The 17,477-nt window shown below is 38.3% G+C and overlaps 1 protein-coding gene across 1 annotated transcript; it reads left to right on the top strand.

Moving 5' to 3' along the window:
- The first annotated feature begins 1,854 nt into the window (after window positions 1-1,854).
- DLX3 (distal-less homeobox 3) lies at window positions 1,855-16,195 on the top strand. The gene is made up of 3 exons (XM_014074993.2): window positions 1,855-2,333; window positions 4,655-4,845; window positions 13,039-16,195. Exons 1-3 carry the CDS (start codon window positions 2,012-2,014, stop codon window positions 13,384-13,386), a joined length of 861 nt encoding a protein of 286 aa, XP_013930468.2. The 5' UTR covers window positions 1,855-2,011; the 3' UTR covers window positions 13,387-16,195.
- The last annotated feature ends 1,282 nt before the right edge of the window (window positions 16,196-17,477 follow it).

The raw sequence follows: 17,477 nt of genomic DNA, 5'->3' as shown, positions 1-17,477 counted from the left end.
TTTTCACTTGAGTTTCACGATTCTCATGTATACACAGGGTAATTTCAAAGATATCTTCAAGGTTACAGGAGTAAAGAATTAAATGGTAGCACGTAGGCAAATTACCAGTGGTGGGATTCAAATAATTTAATAACTGGTTCTTTACCCTAATGACTTTTTCCAATGACCAATTCACTAAATTGCTCAGAAAGTTAACACTGCACATTACCCTTCTCAGGGTTTTTTTCCCTGAACTGGAAATAAATTTCCAATAGCACTGAGATCAATTCTGCAAACGGTTACTGATTTGCCAAACAAATATAGTTATCAATCCATATTAAGCCTGGAGGGTTGGGGTTAGGGTTAGGGTTAGGGAGGGTTAGATTTCATGTCTCTATGCCTAGAAAAACATAAATCTGTGGGTGCCCCGCATTTGGAATTGTGCTTCACAAAGCCAAGGACTTCCCAACATAAAAGTCTATTTTATGCCATTGTAGTGAAATGCAGTTGTGAGACCCAGCATGTCCTCTTGAAAATATATGCCTATTTAAAAGGATTCCATTAAAAAAAAACTTGGTCTTAAAAGTTGAATGTGAACAATCTTTAAATCCAGACTTTTGTTATGTTTTGAGTTTGGAAAATACTTTCCTGGGCTGTTTCTCACTCTGTCCAAAACTATATGAAAAACATACATACATACAAATGAAAACTTGCTTATATAGCCCAAATTATTTACCTACCTACCTACCTACCTACCTACCTACCTACCTACCTACCTACCTACATCCATCCATCCATCCATCCATCCATCCATCCATCCATCCATCTATCTATCTATCTATCTATCTATCTCTATCTATCATAAGGGATATTCCATTTGTATTTCACCAGGATGATGCAATGGTCACAACAACATGAAAACCAGATCAGATCCAAACCTAGCCAAGAATTCCCTGAGCGTGTTATATCTTGATTTTGTTTGTTATCTGTAAAATTGTGGTCTATCTAAGGAGGTGATTAAGAGATGGGGAAACATGCTTCCCAAAACCCAATTTTAGAAGTTTATTACGATGGAAGTCCTATAGAACCTAGCAAATAATTAAATTACATTCCAATGCTCTTAACCGAATGTAGTGAAAGATAATTTTAACTTAAAAAAAAATCTATTTGGTTTTGTTGGGGTGGGGGCTAATAAAGATTTAGATGGTACTTCCCAAACGAATAGTTGCATAATCAAGTGTTAAGGAGATGCAAAAGATCACCTATTTTAACGTGTGTGTGTGTGTGTGTGTGTGTGTGTGTGTGTGTGATTTATTTTAGAAACTCTAGCTGGAACACACAGTCTTCTGGAAGTAGCCCACCCACAAATAAAAAAATATTTGTCAGTTCCTAAATCTGAAATGCACCTTGATGTAGATGAACAAAATATGCTTCTCAGCACACCCACGGGCGAATTTTCCCATTTCTTTCCCCGTTTCAATATATACTTCCCCCTGCCATCCTGCTAAATTCTTTCCTCCAAATAAGGAGGAGAGATGAAGAGAATCCCCTATTTCTGGCACCTGGTTCTCTCAAGGAGTTCCAAGTTCTCAGGAAAAGAAAGAAAAAGAGGGGCTTGGGGGGAGATAGTAGTAGTAGGAGCGTATTTATTTTCTATTCCATTCTCTTTTTTAAAAAAAAAAAGTATAGAGAAATAGAAAGAGACAGAGGGAGGGAGGGAAAGAGCATGTTTTGCCTTTAAGGCAATATTTCTGGAGCCAATCGGAATGTAGTATCCACCCTACTCTGCTCCTTAATTAGAGGGTTTAAGCAAGCTGGCTCGGTTGAATTTCTTACACATTTTCTCTAGAGGACGGCAGTAGCAAGAGCAGCAGCAGAAGCGGCGGCAGAAGAAGCAGCAACTGCAACCATTCCTGGAACCATGACTGAGTAATAGACCTTCACTGAGGTGAAGGTGGGAAGGGTTTGCTCCAGTTAGTTTTTGCCTTTCTGGATCAAGCGCTGGACCTTCCATTGGCGAGCTCTTCTCATCATGAGTGGACCTTTTGATAAGAAGATTAGCAGCATTTTGACTGACCTTTCCAGTTGCCATGCAGGCACGAAAGACTCCCCGACGCTTCCTGAATCGTCTATCACGGACTTGGGATACTACAGTACCTCGCAGAATCAACATGAATATTACCCCAGCCAGGCTTATGCTCAGCCTATGAATCCTTATGCATACCACCCCCAATTTAACTTCAATGGGATGGGGGCGACGGGGACATTCTCCCCCAAATCTGACTATCCTTACAGCACTTCATATCGGCAATATGGATCTTTCCGGGACCAGCAGCTACCGAGCCAAGAAACAGGTAAGGACGTTTTTAAATCGGAAGCCCAGAGTTTGTGAGTTTGAATGGATGACTGTCCCTGTTTTGGGTTTCAGGGAGATTAAATGGCTTGGAATCTCTTGGAGTGTTTCCCCAACTCTATTGGGGATATTTGAAACAATGAGGGTATGAATATGTGAATGAGTGTGTATGAGAGGGATATTGCCTTGCCATAAAATATTGCCCTAGTGGAAAGAAATGAATGGTGTCCGTTTGTGTTGTTACATACAAGACATCCAAACTTTTTCTGGTACTAACTGATTAAACTCTTGGATGGAATTCCGTTTTCCCTTCACCAAGTCTTCCTTCAGAGTTTTTGTGCTTCACTTAAAATACACGTGCAACCCACCATTCACTGTAGAAGGCAATTAAGGCAAAACTGAAATCAATTTTCCTCCTTTTTTTTTCTTGCCCAATTAAGAGGTGTGATTTGCTTCCTTCCAAATTGAGCATCAGAAAGACTCAAACAGCCTTCCCCCCCTCCTTTCCCTTTAACTATTTTTTCTGTGTTCCTGAGTAAGAAAAGGTCTGCACATTTTTTTTTTACAATTTTGTATGTTCATGGCTTACTTTTTAATTTGCAAAGTGCAAATGCTACTGATGCAACAATATCTTAAATTCCATCATTTGTTTAAGGAAAGGGGGGGATTGAATGTTTTTTCTTAAAGAAAAAATAATGCTGAGCCTGAAACTTTTTTCCCTGAGGCAAAAAAAGAGGCTAGTTTCCCCTTCTCCTTTAACACCCCCCCACACACACATTTTTCTAAACCGGTATTTTGCCAAATGTGCTATTTTTTTAGTAGCTTGTTTCTCTCCCACACAGAAACCTGTGATGTGTGCAAAACTCGTTATTTTGCTGGTTAAAATCTTGATACCAACACCCACAATTTGATGTGTGTAAGGGCATCTGTTTATTTTTATGAATTAAAAAACAGGGAAAGTAGTAACTTAAAAGTTGGAAAAGTGAAAGACAAAATAAACAACTGTAAAAATAATGGTGTAAAGATGAAAATGATGAATTCTGTCTTTAAAAAGAGCTGGCATGTAAATTTTGGCTATAACCGTCTGAGGCCTCTAACTTACGCCCTCATTCCCCACAAATATTTCAGGAAGGGAATATGGGGTTGTGTGGTTCCAACTGTCCCGATGTAACCAGACAATGCTTCCTGCCAAGGAGGGAAAAAAATACATCAAATACATCTAACGAGATAGAAAATAAATTGGTTTGTTTAAAAACAGGAGCTGGGTCAAAACAGAAGAATAGAGAAGTCCATTTCTGAGATAGAAAGTTTAAGACAGCACTGTATCCTGCAATGTACCCCTGTTGAACTCTGACTTGGTCCTTTTAAAAAATCACCAAGGGAACAAATATTCACCAAGGGTGGGGGGTAAGGAAGAGAGAGAGGAGAGCCTAAAAGATACAAAGAATTGGAGGAAAAATAATAAAGGGTGGGGAGGGGAGAGATATTGAGCAAAAGAAGGAAGGGGAATTAAAAGTTTAATCAATTTTCAAAAGTCTTTTTTAATGGAATTCCACCTTGTCCTAATTGTTCAGTAAATTGGATAGTAGAAAGCCTCTGAACTTTAGTATAAGGTCTGACTTATATGATTGATTCAAACTAGCTTCATACAAACTACGCACAGCTGTCCTTTGATAAGAGCTACATATGGGTAAATTACACTGAGAGGAGGGAGGCTTAGTAATAACATTTGTTCAGCATGTCTCCTGCAGAATCCTTTGCACAGCCCTTTAAGACAGTCTTTCATCCTTAGTCTGACTCTCCTTAGAAGAGAAAATTATCCTTGTTAGATAGGAATGGGGAGGTGGAAGTGATAAGGTAGAGGCAGATGTAAAGGCTGTGTCTTTCAGCATCTGGCTTGTATGCTGAGTAGAACCAGATAATGGGGAGGTAGACAGCAGGTCCTTGAAATTATTGGAAGGACAAGCAATTAACAGAATTACTTAATAGCAATTAATAGAAGCAATTGATGTCTCCTTGAAAAGAGCAAAGGTTTACAATTATAGGAAATTATGGTAAATTGCTTTTCTTCAAGGGGCTGTTCTTTTTATCACACAAATCAAATTGTCCTTCATTGTCATGTACAGCAATTCAGTAGCTGAGAATTAGTATTTTCTCTGCTGGAACAAAGCATGGATTCTGCAGCTGGAACAGATAAAGTTGTTTTTATCAAAGCAAAGGTTTAGAAGCCAGCAGTATTTTCTTTTTGAGCGACACTGAAACAGTTCCTTCTGCTCTTTGGATCCTTTCTCCCACCGTATTTCTTTTGTCTCACTTTTGCAGTTTCAGTGAAGGAAGAACCTGAACCTGAAGTGCGGATGGTCAACGGAAAACCGAAAAAGATCCGAAAGCCTCGCACCATTTACTCCAGTTACCAGCTGGCTGCTTTGCAGAGAAGATTCCAAAAGGCGCAGTACCTGGCTTTGCCAGAGAGGGCAGAGTTGGCTGCACAACTTGGACTGACCCAGACTCAGGTAAAACTTTAGAAACAGGAAGGGAGGCTAATCACAAGACAGAAAAAGTGTGCTTAGCCTTTCATCTTTGTTTTGGGAACGTGAGTGTAAAGAAATGTACATTCTTGAAACTCCCCCCAAAAAATTCAGGGCTACAAAATGCAGTGCTTTAGACCTTGAAAATTAGGAAAAATCCAGTGTTTTTTGAAAAACACTTTTTGAAGTGTTCCTTTTTGAAAAAGGAAAAGATCAAGTTAAATTAAAAAAAAACCCAAGGGTAACAATTAATTTCAGATGCTCTATCTAATCTTCACTCATTTTTCCCCATTTATTTCATAATCATTTGGGGTTTACAGACTGGTTGAATTCAAATCAGTTTACCAACGTGTAGTTATTAAAGTTCCTCCAATCTGTCCATTCTTCTCTTTTCACTGCATTTTGTAAATGATTTTTCCACATTTGTCTTCTCATTTCTTTAAATAGGCCACTTTATCTGTGGGTTTGCATGTGGGTTTAAAAACAAAGCCTGATGTTTTTCAGCACTTTTAACCATTTAAAGTAAATAACTTTCTGCATGCTGAGAAGTTAAAATGTGTGGATTCCACGATAACACAGTATTGACTTAGGTTGAAGAGGATCGCAGAAATGAGGTGGTGAGTTCCTCTGTTGTCATATGGAAGGCAAACACGATGCCTTTTATAATGACAATAATTATAATTAGAGAAAGCCTGAGCTGCCATAGATACAAAATGTAATAATAGAACCACAGTAAGCAAGCTGGGACAGAACAAAGATGGGAAGGAGTGAAGTTATTTTTTTCTCTCTGTCCTTTTAGTCCTGTAGCCTACTTGTATCTGGCTGCGACCCAAAGATCCAGAATGGTATGCTGACTAGCCAGAGAGGCGGAGGAGCATTGCTGCAGGAAACATGTGGGTGGGGCAAGGCAACCTACAGTTTGTGTTTTGGCAGGTTCCCCCTTTTTTCCTCCTGAAGCTAACTGAGCTTAGGCCAAGAGGATTGATGGCTGTGAGAAGGAAGTTGGCTTGAGTGGAAAAAGGAACCCATTGTTAGTCTTTAGATGAACATCAGCAGGCCAACTGGTTAATGTGGGCCCTGGTAAGTCTAAGGGTTGCTAGTTGCCATTTGAACAGAAGGAACAATATTCCATGTACTATGTTTTCATTTACTGTGGGATAGATGTTTCTTTAAAAACACACACACACAAGTCTTTTGCACCTTGAAAAGGGATTTCAAACTCACATTTTGCAAAGCAGGAACTACAGTCGAAAGACAGTTAAGATGCAGAAGAAGATGAGTTCACTTTTCAGAGCTGTGCTGAAGAGGGAATTTTCGGAAGTTCTTATTTCTATGCAAGCTCCACTTGCCCAAATTTCCCTCTTTTTGCTTAGCTGTTAATGGTGAGAAGACACAGTTTCTTTTCCACTTCTATGCCTGGGAAGCAACAAATCACCAAAGTGCAGTTTAAGCTGAAATTGGAGCTCTCTTGATTCTTGTTCAGGAGTGTCTTGCTCAGGATCTCTCCGGATCCTCTGGACTTCAGTTCCCAGTTTTTCTAGCAGGTCTCGCTGGTACAGACAATGCCCATTTTTTTTTTTTTTGTAAAAATAGAAGCCGGGGAGCTATTGCACCGCTGTATTAAATTTACTGATCTGAATGGTGTTTCAACTTTTTTTTAATTGCCTCAGTAAAGTTACAATCTTGCAAAATTACTTGGGAGCATTAAGATGCAGAAGAGTTCTGGGAAATCATGAATGGATACATAAGTCCGCAGTCTTAGTACGTTTACCTTAGAGCCTAGCTACTCAAAGTCAGTAGGTTGTATTTCCAAACAAGCATGGATAAGGATCGGTCAGACTGAAAATATTTCTAAGCTCCTTCGTTTTCTTTGAGAACAGCTAAATATAGAAGCGAATGCTGTCTTTTTAAAGTAACATTCGGTGCTCCTCTTTTCCTTAGGAAAAAAATAGCCGGACTCAGGTAAAACAGCACTACAGACAAAATAGATATACTTGTTTTCAAATACATAAAAGCATGTATCAGAAATAAATACTAACTTCGTTTTGTAATTTATTGCCCAGGAATAAATCTAAAAATAAGTAATTCTTACTTTTAATGATATCTCTATTTGGGGAATGTAGACAGAATCGGTAATAGCATTTTTTTTAAATCAACAAAGTAATGGAAAGGAAACTATCTAATTTTTCCAAAGCAAGACCTCGGGGGAAAGTTTCCCACATGCTAAACAGTGACTGGCTTTAACCCAAGAGTGGAGGTTTTTTTTTTTTTTATTTTATTTTACAAAAAAAGTTTTAATTGGTGACTTAACTGTGTATTCATTTGGCTAATTTATATGCTAGTGTATTGTGAGAATTCAGAAAATGGATTAATTGAATACTGAAGCACACTGCATAAACGTAGCCAGTAGGCACCCAAGTTTTCACTATAATTATAAGTGTTTTTAAAATACATAAACACCTTCTTGCAACATCCAGTGGGATAATAAAGCAAGATGCATCTTTCACTGTTCCCATTAGTTTATTGAAGCATACGCTGAACTATAAATGGTTTATACTGATTAAGTTTACACAATTACATTGCCAATTTTATTTTAGCTTGACATGTTGTAAAAACCCAAGCTACTTGTCTCTGCTATATAGTCAATTTGTAATCCAGAGAAAATTAATGGTTTACCTAAAAATAGCAATGGGAAACAAAGATTTAGACATTCCATCAAATATTTAAGGCAGGCCAGACAACCTAGATTATTTGGGAAGGTTTTTGGGTCCAACGTTAGGCTACTATCCTTTTATCCAAATGTCTCCTTTCATTTATCCTAATGTTCAGTCAACTAATTCAAAATGAAGCCAAAAGAAAAGGCGAAGAACAGAAGGAACAACAGGCATGCATTACCCCCAAACAAACCCTTATATTTTCATCTGTAGCCCTAGATGCTATAGGTGAGGTTGTGTGGTCCCAGAGTGAAACAGGACTGCAAATTTAGGAGTTTGGTACAAGGTTAAAATTAAATGGCTCTGAAAATTGCCTTTAATAAATGAATGAATACATATGAGGCTAGACATACCATATCTTGCCTGCAAAGATTCAGGCAACTATGAGAGTGAAGCAAAGTGATACAAGAAACCTTACTGCCATCTAATAGTCATTCAGATTAATGCAGCCTAGATAAGTCTACATGAAAGAAAAAGAAAAATAATACACAAGGCTGGATTGCCAAAAAGTAACTTCTTAGGTAGGGATGAAATCAGGGTAAAATATACTTTTTGTTTGTCAGGGCTTAACTTTTAATCAGAATGTCATTCAAGAATAATGTGAAAGTTATAATACAATTGAAATATTTTTTTAAAAAACGAAATCTAAGCCTATTCTCACTAGATTCTTCAGTCTTACAATCTATAAAATTATATGAAAAGTATCACCTATAACAAGAATGCCTTTTGTTCCATTAATTATTTTTTCCAGATTGTTCTCAAATAACTTGAAGTAGATGGTCATCTTAGGTTTTAAATATTTAACACATTTCTATAAAAAGAAATCCATATGAGTAATAGGTGCATTTATATTTAGTTCCATAGCTATATCTAGCAAAGATCCTCAAAGTAAAATATTAGATCTCTGGCCCCTTTCTGAGTGCTGGATATGTTGGCTTGAAATTACTTTAGATAAAAATGTACTTTGCACTGCATTATTGGGTTGTTATAATCATTAGCTGGATCTGGACATAGTCATGGATAACAGACCTTTTGAAAGGAATGGGACTTAAGTTAATCACAACTTATTTGAGTTCCATTTATTGTAATGGATCTACTCTAAACATGATTTGATCTTGATCTCGAATTCACTATGTTCAGTGAGCCTTATGAAGAGGACCATAGCCTTCCTTTAAATCAATGTTTTTCGAACTTTAAGATTGCAACTCCGCTTTCGGGGTGTGTACCCAAAATACATTTCCATCCTTTTATAAATGCCTAAAGCACTCTCCTGCTGAACCAGTGTTTCTCAATCTTGGCAACCTTCAGATGTGTGGACTTCAACTCCCAGAATTCCCCAGCCAATATGATGTCCAGCCAAGTGGAATCCCCCAAACAGCAAAGTCTGCACATCTTAAAAGTTGCCAAGTTGAAGAACACAAATTTAAATAGAGGATTAGGAGATAAGATTTAGTGTTTCATTTTAAATGATGGAAAGTTCCTTTTAGATCAGAAATCAAGGTTTTTGTACTACGCATTTGACTTTCAGTAGTACTAGCCACCATGGTCAACATCAGGATTGGTTGGAATTATAGAACGGCATAAGAAATGCTCATGGTATTATTTTAATATACAGTATTGATAATCTGGTAGGTATGTCCACAAAAAAGGAAAAAACAACGCCTCCTGAATGACCCTTATATAAACTGAAGGAATTCACTCTCCTGCATCAGTTTCCAGAAACATAAAAATATTTTTTCCTTAGTTCTTGTATAATTTAATTTGCAGTTTAATTTGGCAATGGATTTGGCATTTGCAGAAGATTGTTTCAAAGGCCACAACATACTTTTGCCATGAGGATGACTTTTTCTTTTCTCAATTATAATTCAGAAAAAAGGACAAAGTGGGATGGTTCCCAAAGTAGAAAGGTATCATTTATCATAAGCTTAGATTTTAGGCAAACCTGGATTTAATTCTGTGGAGATGTTACCTTAATGAATGTTAGGAAAGCGACACCCTTTGGACTCCTACTAAAATATTCTGGCCTTTTGCCAAATGCTCATTCACAATGCTCAACGCGATATTCCAAAACATCATGTGTGATTGGTGATACATATACGCACACACCCAACCAAGTTAGCTTCCTCTGTTTCAGCTCCCACATTCAGACATGAAGCTGCCTTGTGTGTCATCCTCTCCCACAAGCCTTCCCTCCTTAAGCAGGTCATGAGGGGCTGGTAAAGAAGCTGGACTGGAATGTGGAGCCAGCCAAGCACCCCGAGGACAAGAAGGCTGCTTAATTGCTTTGATCTAAATTAAGGGAGCAAGTTGGCGTGCTTCCGGATTCTGATAGGTCAAGAGCATAGCATAGTGGTGGCAACCTGACACATCGAAAATTGCACCCAACAAAATGCTCTCGGGGTGTACAGATGAGTTTTTGTTCCTACAAACACAGACTGCCCCATGACAGTCAGGAAGGAATTTTCCCCTAGGGTCACCCTGGTCACTGACCCAAGTTTTTTTCTTTAGACTTTTTTTTTCAGGAGGGGGGATAGGAGATGGCCTGATGCATTGCTCATTTGTCTGAATCATCTGAAGTTTTTCCCCATACGGGACGGGTTTTGTTCATGTTGAGTATGAGGTAGCCATGTGATTGTCAAAGCAAGAATTTCCTCCCCTCCCCGGGTGACCACCAGAGAGAAATTGCATTTTTTTTCCACTCTTAGTTTGCTTGAATCATCTTGCACAATGTTGCATTAAATGTACAATATCTACTATTTGCCTAAATACATTGTCTAGTGTGAATTTCATAACCCAACCTCCTCCAGAAGTATTGGAATATACTTACAGCCATCTATAACAAATGACAAATATAGTCCCTCACTTTGGTGTCATAAGCTTTTCTAGTGGTTGGATGAACTTGGAGTTGTTTTTTAAAAAAAGAGTCAACTTTAGACTTGTGGAATATTCATTTTAATATCTATAGAGATTCTCACTCATCTAGCACATGGTTGCCTCAAAGATACTTTTCCAAAAGGCATCTGGACTTTTTGGGTTCATTCCTTGAAAATGGTTTGCTTCTCATCCAAGAAGCTTCTTCAGTTCTGGATGAGAAGAGGATAAACCAAGAAAGTCCAGCTGACTTTTGGAAAGGCACGGAAGGATTTATTTTAATAGAACTCCCCAAACTTCACCGGTTGGATCTTTTTGCTAGCAACAAATACTCATAATTAAATAATTATGAATATGAGAATCTGCTGAGGTCAGAACTTTCCAAAGTTTGCTCTCTCTTCATATATTTTCCACCCCACCCACCTCCAATTTTTAGTTACTTTAAACATTCACCTCTATAATAAAATTATGATAGACCTTTTATTACATCTATTGTTAAATTGTTGGGAATCAGAAATATTTGACAGTGAATTGATCCTTGCCCAATAGATTGGCTTTTTTCCCAACAAAAACAAAAGTCCCATGAATATGTATATTTCAGATCATAACCTAGATCTAGAGAGCAAAAAAGCATGAATTGCGAATTAATATGTAGTTCACTGGCCAAATTTTATACTGTCAATGGTGTTTTTCTGCAGGTATCACCAAGATGCACGGGTTTCAAGTTTCTGGTGTGTCTTAATTAAAATATATCAATATATACTATGGCAGTCTCATCATTTCCATCCTAGTTTGGTAGGAACTTTTCTTATGGTCAGATTTTAGAAAATGAAAGAAATACCAAGAATGAAGTTTTCTTTGGACATGAGGGGGAGCTCTTTCTTGTAGATTTGAATGATATCTCTGAGTCTATCAGTTGTCCTTCCACATTTTCCCTTAGGTTGTTTTTTTTGTCATCTCACATACATGTATGCTTGCGTACATTCAGCATAGTTTCTGAATGGGATACTAATGGAAGAATCATCTATTAAATACAGTTACTTTACTATAAAAATATTCTAACACATTGTATTTTTCCACCATGAGCAGAAGTAGATTTGATGCAGATTTTACTAAAAAAAAGTCCATAAATGCCCTTTTCTCTTTTATTTGGGGTTTTGATAGTTGAAGTCCAGCTATATAAAAAGTATGAAACTGGTGATTGTTCCTCTGTAATCAACAATTTGTAAAGTGTTTGGATTATTTCAGTTTAAATCACCTGGTCTGTTCTTATGAGTTCGCAATCCTATCCTATCGCACTCGCAGGTTAAAGAATTATCAGCCAGTCAATGTAGCTGCATTTTAACTGACTGCTCAGAATAAAAACTTGCCAATTCTAAAGCAATAGCAATAGCACTTAGACTTATATATTGCTTCACAGTGCTTGACAACCTTCTCTAAGCAGTTTCACGGAGCCAGCATATTTCCCCCGACAGTCTGGGTCCCCATTCTACCCACCTTGGAAGGTTGGAAGGCTGAATCAACCTTGAGCCAGTGAGAGACAAACTACAGGTAGTCAGCAGAATTAGCCTGCAATACTGCATTCTAACCACTGTGCCACCATGGCTCTTTCATTGATTACCAACTGCAGAGAGATTTCCCCTGCCCCAGAAGCAAAAAAAAATTGATGTTTCTCAATTAAACAAAGCAGACTTTGTTCCAAACTCCCCCTTGCTTCCTTGTTTTGATTAGGAAGAGTTTCTGTCTCTACTGTCATTGATCCTTTATCCTTTCTTCCTACCCACCACCCACTTCCTTTTGTTTTACTTATACTCTTTCTCTAGAGTGGGATGTAGATGGAGTCACACAACTCTACAATGGTATTGGGAAGATTTCCAGCCAGCTAGGCCACTATTCCAGCCCTGCCCAAAGTTTCATCATGGCAGTCATCCCAATCCCAATGTTTAGCATCCTTGAAAGACTTGTAAAACCTTTTGAGCAAGCTTTTGTCACCTGACTCTTTTTTTTTTTTTGCAATGAGCCACAGTTCCCTGCTTCTATTAACACACATTGGTTGGTAGACCATTTTAGAAATTGGCTTGAATTTCTAGTCCTACTTTTCAAAAGGAATGTGGGGTATGCTTATTTTCTTCTGCACATTCCTAGAAAGAGTTTAGAGCAGAGATGGCTATTACCTCTGTGATTTACTCTCACAAACTTTCTGCAATTTAGAGTTAGATTGATGAATAGTAATTAGATTCACTGTTTAAGCTAAGTCAAAACTAAACACAATAAAAGTGTTGCCTAGCATGTCTTTACAGTCAGACATAATTGTAGCTCATGGTTTAGTGCAATTTGTGAATCCATATAAGATCGTTGAACTATCTACTCCAATCTTTCCAAACATATCTGAAATTGCCAGGATTTGAGCCTTTTCCCTGTTTCATGAAATCCACTGAGCCCACAGAGCTCTTTTTGAACTGGACAAGTAATACTTTTCCTTGGGTTGATGGAGGAAATGTAGAGCTTTATCTTTGGTGGGGACAGGACTGGCTTAGAATAGAATAGATGCAGCCTATTCTACAAATTAAATAATGTTCTTTCTTTCTTGCAGGTCAAAATATGGTTCCAGAACCGGAGGTCTAAATTTAAGAAATTGTACAAAAATGGAGAGGTCCCCTTGGAACACAGCCCAAATAACAGTGACTCCATGGCTTGCAATTCTCCACCATCTCCCACCCTCTGGGACAGTAATACTCATAATAACCCAGCCACCAGGAGCCAAATCCCCCAGCCACTCTCTTATACCTCTCCCCCAAGCTACCTGGAAGATCAGAATTCTTGGTTCCATCATCAGAATCTGAATGGGCCTCACATACAACAACAGGGACCTCCGCCCACTTCTGGCTCTATGCATCATCCATCTCCAGGGCCTCCTCCCAATCCTGGAGCGGTTTATTAACCTCCTTTCCCTCCTCAATGAAACCAGTGGAGCAGGAAAAAAGGAATGAGGGAGAGGGAGCCAGAGAGGGAGAGAAAAAAAACAGAAGGCAACAAGTTAAAACCCTTTGATATCTTTCACGGGACAGGTACACATTCCATCTCATCTCAGAAAAAACTGAACTGCAGCAGGGCTAAGACATTAGGGGAGACCATTGGGTGGGTGGGGGGGGAGAGGGGGTAAAGAAATGTGAAAGGGAGAGAAAATATTTGCAGCCCATGTTGTACCTCAGTCAAATCAGTTCCATCAAGAACTCTTGTTACCCACTTCCTGGATGATTTGTCTCTGGTCTAATTGTTCCCAGTTTCCACCATCAGCTGGGTGGCTCTCAGCATGGTTAGAGACAAGCAAAAAGCTCCATAGCAAAGGAGAAAACAATGTTTTATTCCCTTTTAGTTATTTTGTTTTTGCTTTGTTTTTTGGGTTGATGACCACCTCAAACAGAGTGGTTTTGAGGAGTATCAACTTCATGTTTCTTATGAAAGTTTGGTATGGTTGCAAATACCAATCAATTATTCATGCCTATAATAGGAATAGGCTTCAGCTGTTAGCTACCCATGCAGTTGGGAATGGGAACAATGTAATATAACCAACTCCCCCCCCCCATTTTATACACCACCTTGCAAATACTGTCCCACTGGAAATTGTAGCAATGCTCTAGGGAGAGGTAGATGACAACAACTATTAATGTGATAGATTTTGTAATCACTTTAGGATTAAATTCACTTCATAGGTGTTACACAAAAACTGGTCAGTATATAGTGTTAATTTACAGTAGTGCTACTGGCTAGCACAGAAAAAAAAAGGGTGAGGGAACCCAGAAAAAAAACAATACTGACCAATGTTTATTTTGGATTTATACTGAATGCACTCTGGGATTTATTGCAGATTAAAAAAGAAAAAAAATTGTAAAATTAAACTTTTGTACTGGTTTTTCATCTGGTGATGGAAAAGAAAAAAGTGATCTCAGTTCTATACTAGCCCCCAGTTAATAGTCTTGTCTTGAGTGTTTGAGGCAGATACTTCACACGATAAAAATAAAGGTAGAATTCTAATACACAAGGGAACAAAAAAGCCCATCTAATCTTTATAGTAATTCTTAGCACATACTGATAAACCAAGGGGTTTTTTTTTGAGGGGGGGAGCAATTTTAAAAAATAAACTCTAGTAGCCTGATTTACTTACTATTAAATCACAATTCATCACAATTCCTGGCTGCATTCAATATGCTAAACCAGACCCTAGGATATTACAGTGCAGATAGACCTTCACTTATCACAACTGGGCCCAAAATTTCTATAGTGAAGTGACAGTTTTAAGACCTTTCTTGTCACAGTTGTTAAGTAAAGTACTGCACTTATTAAGTTAGTAACAACTAACACAGTTGTAAGGTGAATGTGGCTTCCCCATTGACTTTTCTTGACAGAAGCTTGCAAAAAATGATCCCATAGGAGAACATCCAAATTTTGATCACGTAGCCATGGGGATGGCTGCAATGGTTGTGTGAAAAACAATCATAAATCCCTTTTTTCAGTGCCATTGTAACTGTTTTCACTAAATGAAAGAATAGTAAGTCAAGGACTGCCTGTATGGGGGTCACACAAGGTACAAATACACAGTGCAACCATGCTTTGCCCAATTAACTATCATGGGTTCATACAAAAATGGTAAATAATCCATCAAAGTTAACAAATTACTATAGCTGGGTTTGTATGGCAATCTATGTTAAATTCAACCAAAGCATAAACCTTAGCACAATTGTGTAAATATGACACCAAAGTAAAATTGAACATATTTGAATATACTTGACCACATCTGAAGCTCTTCACTCAACTGATAAAGTTATATTGTGGAAGTGCTAATTATACATAGAATTGGGACATCAAAGACATGGATTCTCTGCTCCAGGCCAAATATAGAAAACTAGGTTGACAAAATTTTGTGTGAAGGAATGGAGAGGTCATGAAGAGAGAGAAAAAAGTGCCAGTCATCTTAGGTAATTCCAGGTATACTATGGAGTAAGGCTACATATTTGTTTGAATTTGAGCCCACTGATATCAGTGGAATTTGTTTTCATATAACTATGAGGAGTGCACTGTAGGAATCCTGATTTTTGCTTTGGTCAAAAGCAAAATCTGACAACGCGATGACAGGGAATAACAACAAAGTTTCTTTGCTGTCTTAGTCTCTGCTTATTCTAGCATCAAACAAGAGTTACTTCAGGTTGGAATTTAGAAATACCCCAAAGAATAAAAATAACACATGCATTTGATTTATGTTGAGAAGCTGACCTTCATAATATTTTTTTTAAATGATTCAGGAGAAATATTTTATTTAAAAGTTAGGGAGATATTTAAAATACTTCAGAATAATTTATTTAAAAAAATAATAAAGTAATAGTTATGTGTTGCTCTAAAGTTATTTTAAGCTATTATCAAAGAGGAAAGCTTATTTTTTAAAGCAAAAGCCAGAACAAATCCATCTTGGATATTTTTAAAATCAAGCTATGTGGGTGTTTAAAGGAAAAAATAAGAGCTACAATTTGAATAAGCAATCTCTTATGCTGTACAGTGTCAGGATTCATATTTATGTTCCCTGGTATAATAAATAAGGAGAGTAGGGTGAGGGGAATTTATATATGGCTTTATATAAAACATTTTAAATTTTAAAAAAACTTTTTTATTTTTTCAATTCTTAGGGAAATTTAAAAAAAACAATTTCACTGAAATGGAGATTTTGTTTGAGATTCCTTTCTGCTTTGGTAGCAAACAGAACCTTTCTGTATAATATTAATAAAATGTTTTTTGAACCTCACAGAATAAGACTTTATTTTTTGCTTAAGCAGCTATGGTTAAGGACTATAGATTTTGTAAATGTAGATTCAGAAACATTATTACGTTCCTCAAAGTCCTCATTCCAGGATACTGTGATCATAACATATTTTGCAGACTGCATAAAATGTTTTAGCATACACCATACAATAACGCTGGATTGGAGGATCTTGGTGGATCTTACCATTTGGCTGTCCATATGTAACACCCCTCTTAGCTGGACTGATCAGGCTAGTGATATAGTCACGTACGTAGGCGGGACGTTTAGAGACCCTCTGACCTGCGCAGTTCAGTTGGCACTGGGACTTTGGTCAATTCGGATGGACCTGCTGACTCTCCAGCTTTGCCTGATGGAAGCTCCTGGAAACTTCCCCGGGGTGTGGCTGGAGTTCTTAGAGCCAATTTGCTCGGAACTCGCCGCAGGCCCCCAACTTCCTCAGATAAGTATTCCGGCACCTTCGGGATTGAGAAGTCTGTGAAAGGAGTGTATGATTGCTCCTTTTGGGTAGGACTTTGGCTAACTCATGCAGGAGTTACCTCTGGTTGCCTAAGATTGGAATGGCCGAGTCAGCCTCGGAGTTGATCAATGTGCCACCTCCAACTTCTACCGTCCTTAAGCTCTAAGCAGTAAGAGCGAGGGCCGGTGATTTCTATTGTTGTGGCAGGAACCCAGAGAGCTCCTCCAGTGTAGTTGTGGACATAGACTTGATCCCCTACTCATAGTTGACTGGTCAAATCAACAGGTGGCTGGCAGAATAGTTTGGGTGTAGCCGGTCTAAGGGAGACCTTAGTTGGCAACCCATCAATAATTCAGAGGGGCTTCTGCCAGTTGTGGCATTTGGCGTGATGTATTGGATAAGGAGGAATTGGTCTACCCGGGTTGCTGATCTCTAGGCCCCATCCTGGATAGGGCTTCCTTTGCAGATCACACCATTCTGTCCACCTGACCATTACTAGCTGGATGGAATGGGGCAACCAGGGCATGTCTGATTCCCTGCTCTGCTAAACAGGTCTTGAATTGGATGGCTATAAATTGGGGTGCGTTGTCTGAGACCAGAACATCGGGCAGGCCATGTCTGGAGAAAAGTCTACATGGCACCTTGATGACAGCCTCTGCCATGGTGGTGGTCATGAGAACTACCTCTAACCATTTCGAGTAGGCATCCACAACTATGAGGAAAGTTTGTCCATGCATAGGGCCTGCAAAGTCAATGTGCACCC

This window comes from Thamnophis sirtalis, unplaced genomic scaffold (genome assembly GCF_051295495.1).
Source record: "Thamnophis sirtalis isolate CommonGarterSnake01/CBP01778 unplaced genomic scaffold, rThaSir2_p1.2 scaffold_4, whole genome shotgun sequence".
NCBI classification, from domain to species: Eukaryota; Metazoa; Chordata; class Lepidosauria; order Squamata; family Natricidae; genus Thamnophis; species Thamnophis sirtalis.
This window is presented reverse-complemented; position numbering and strand designations above follow the sequence as displayed.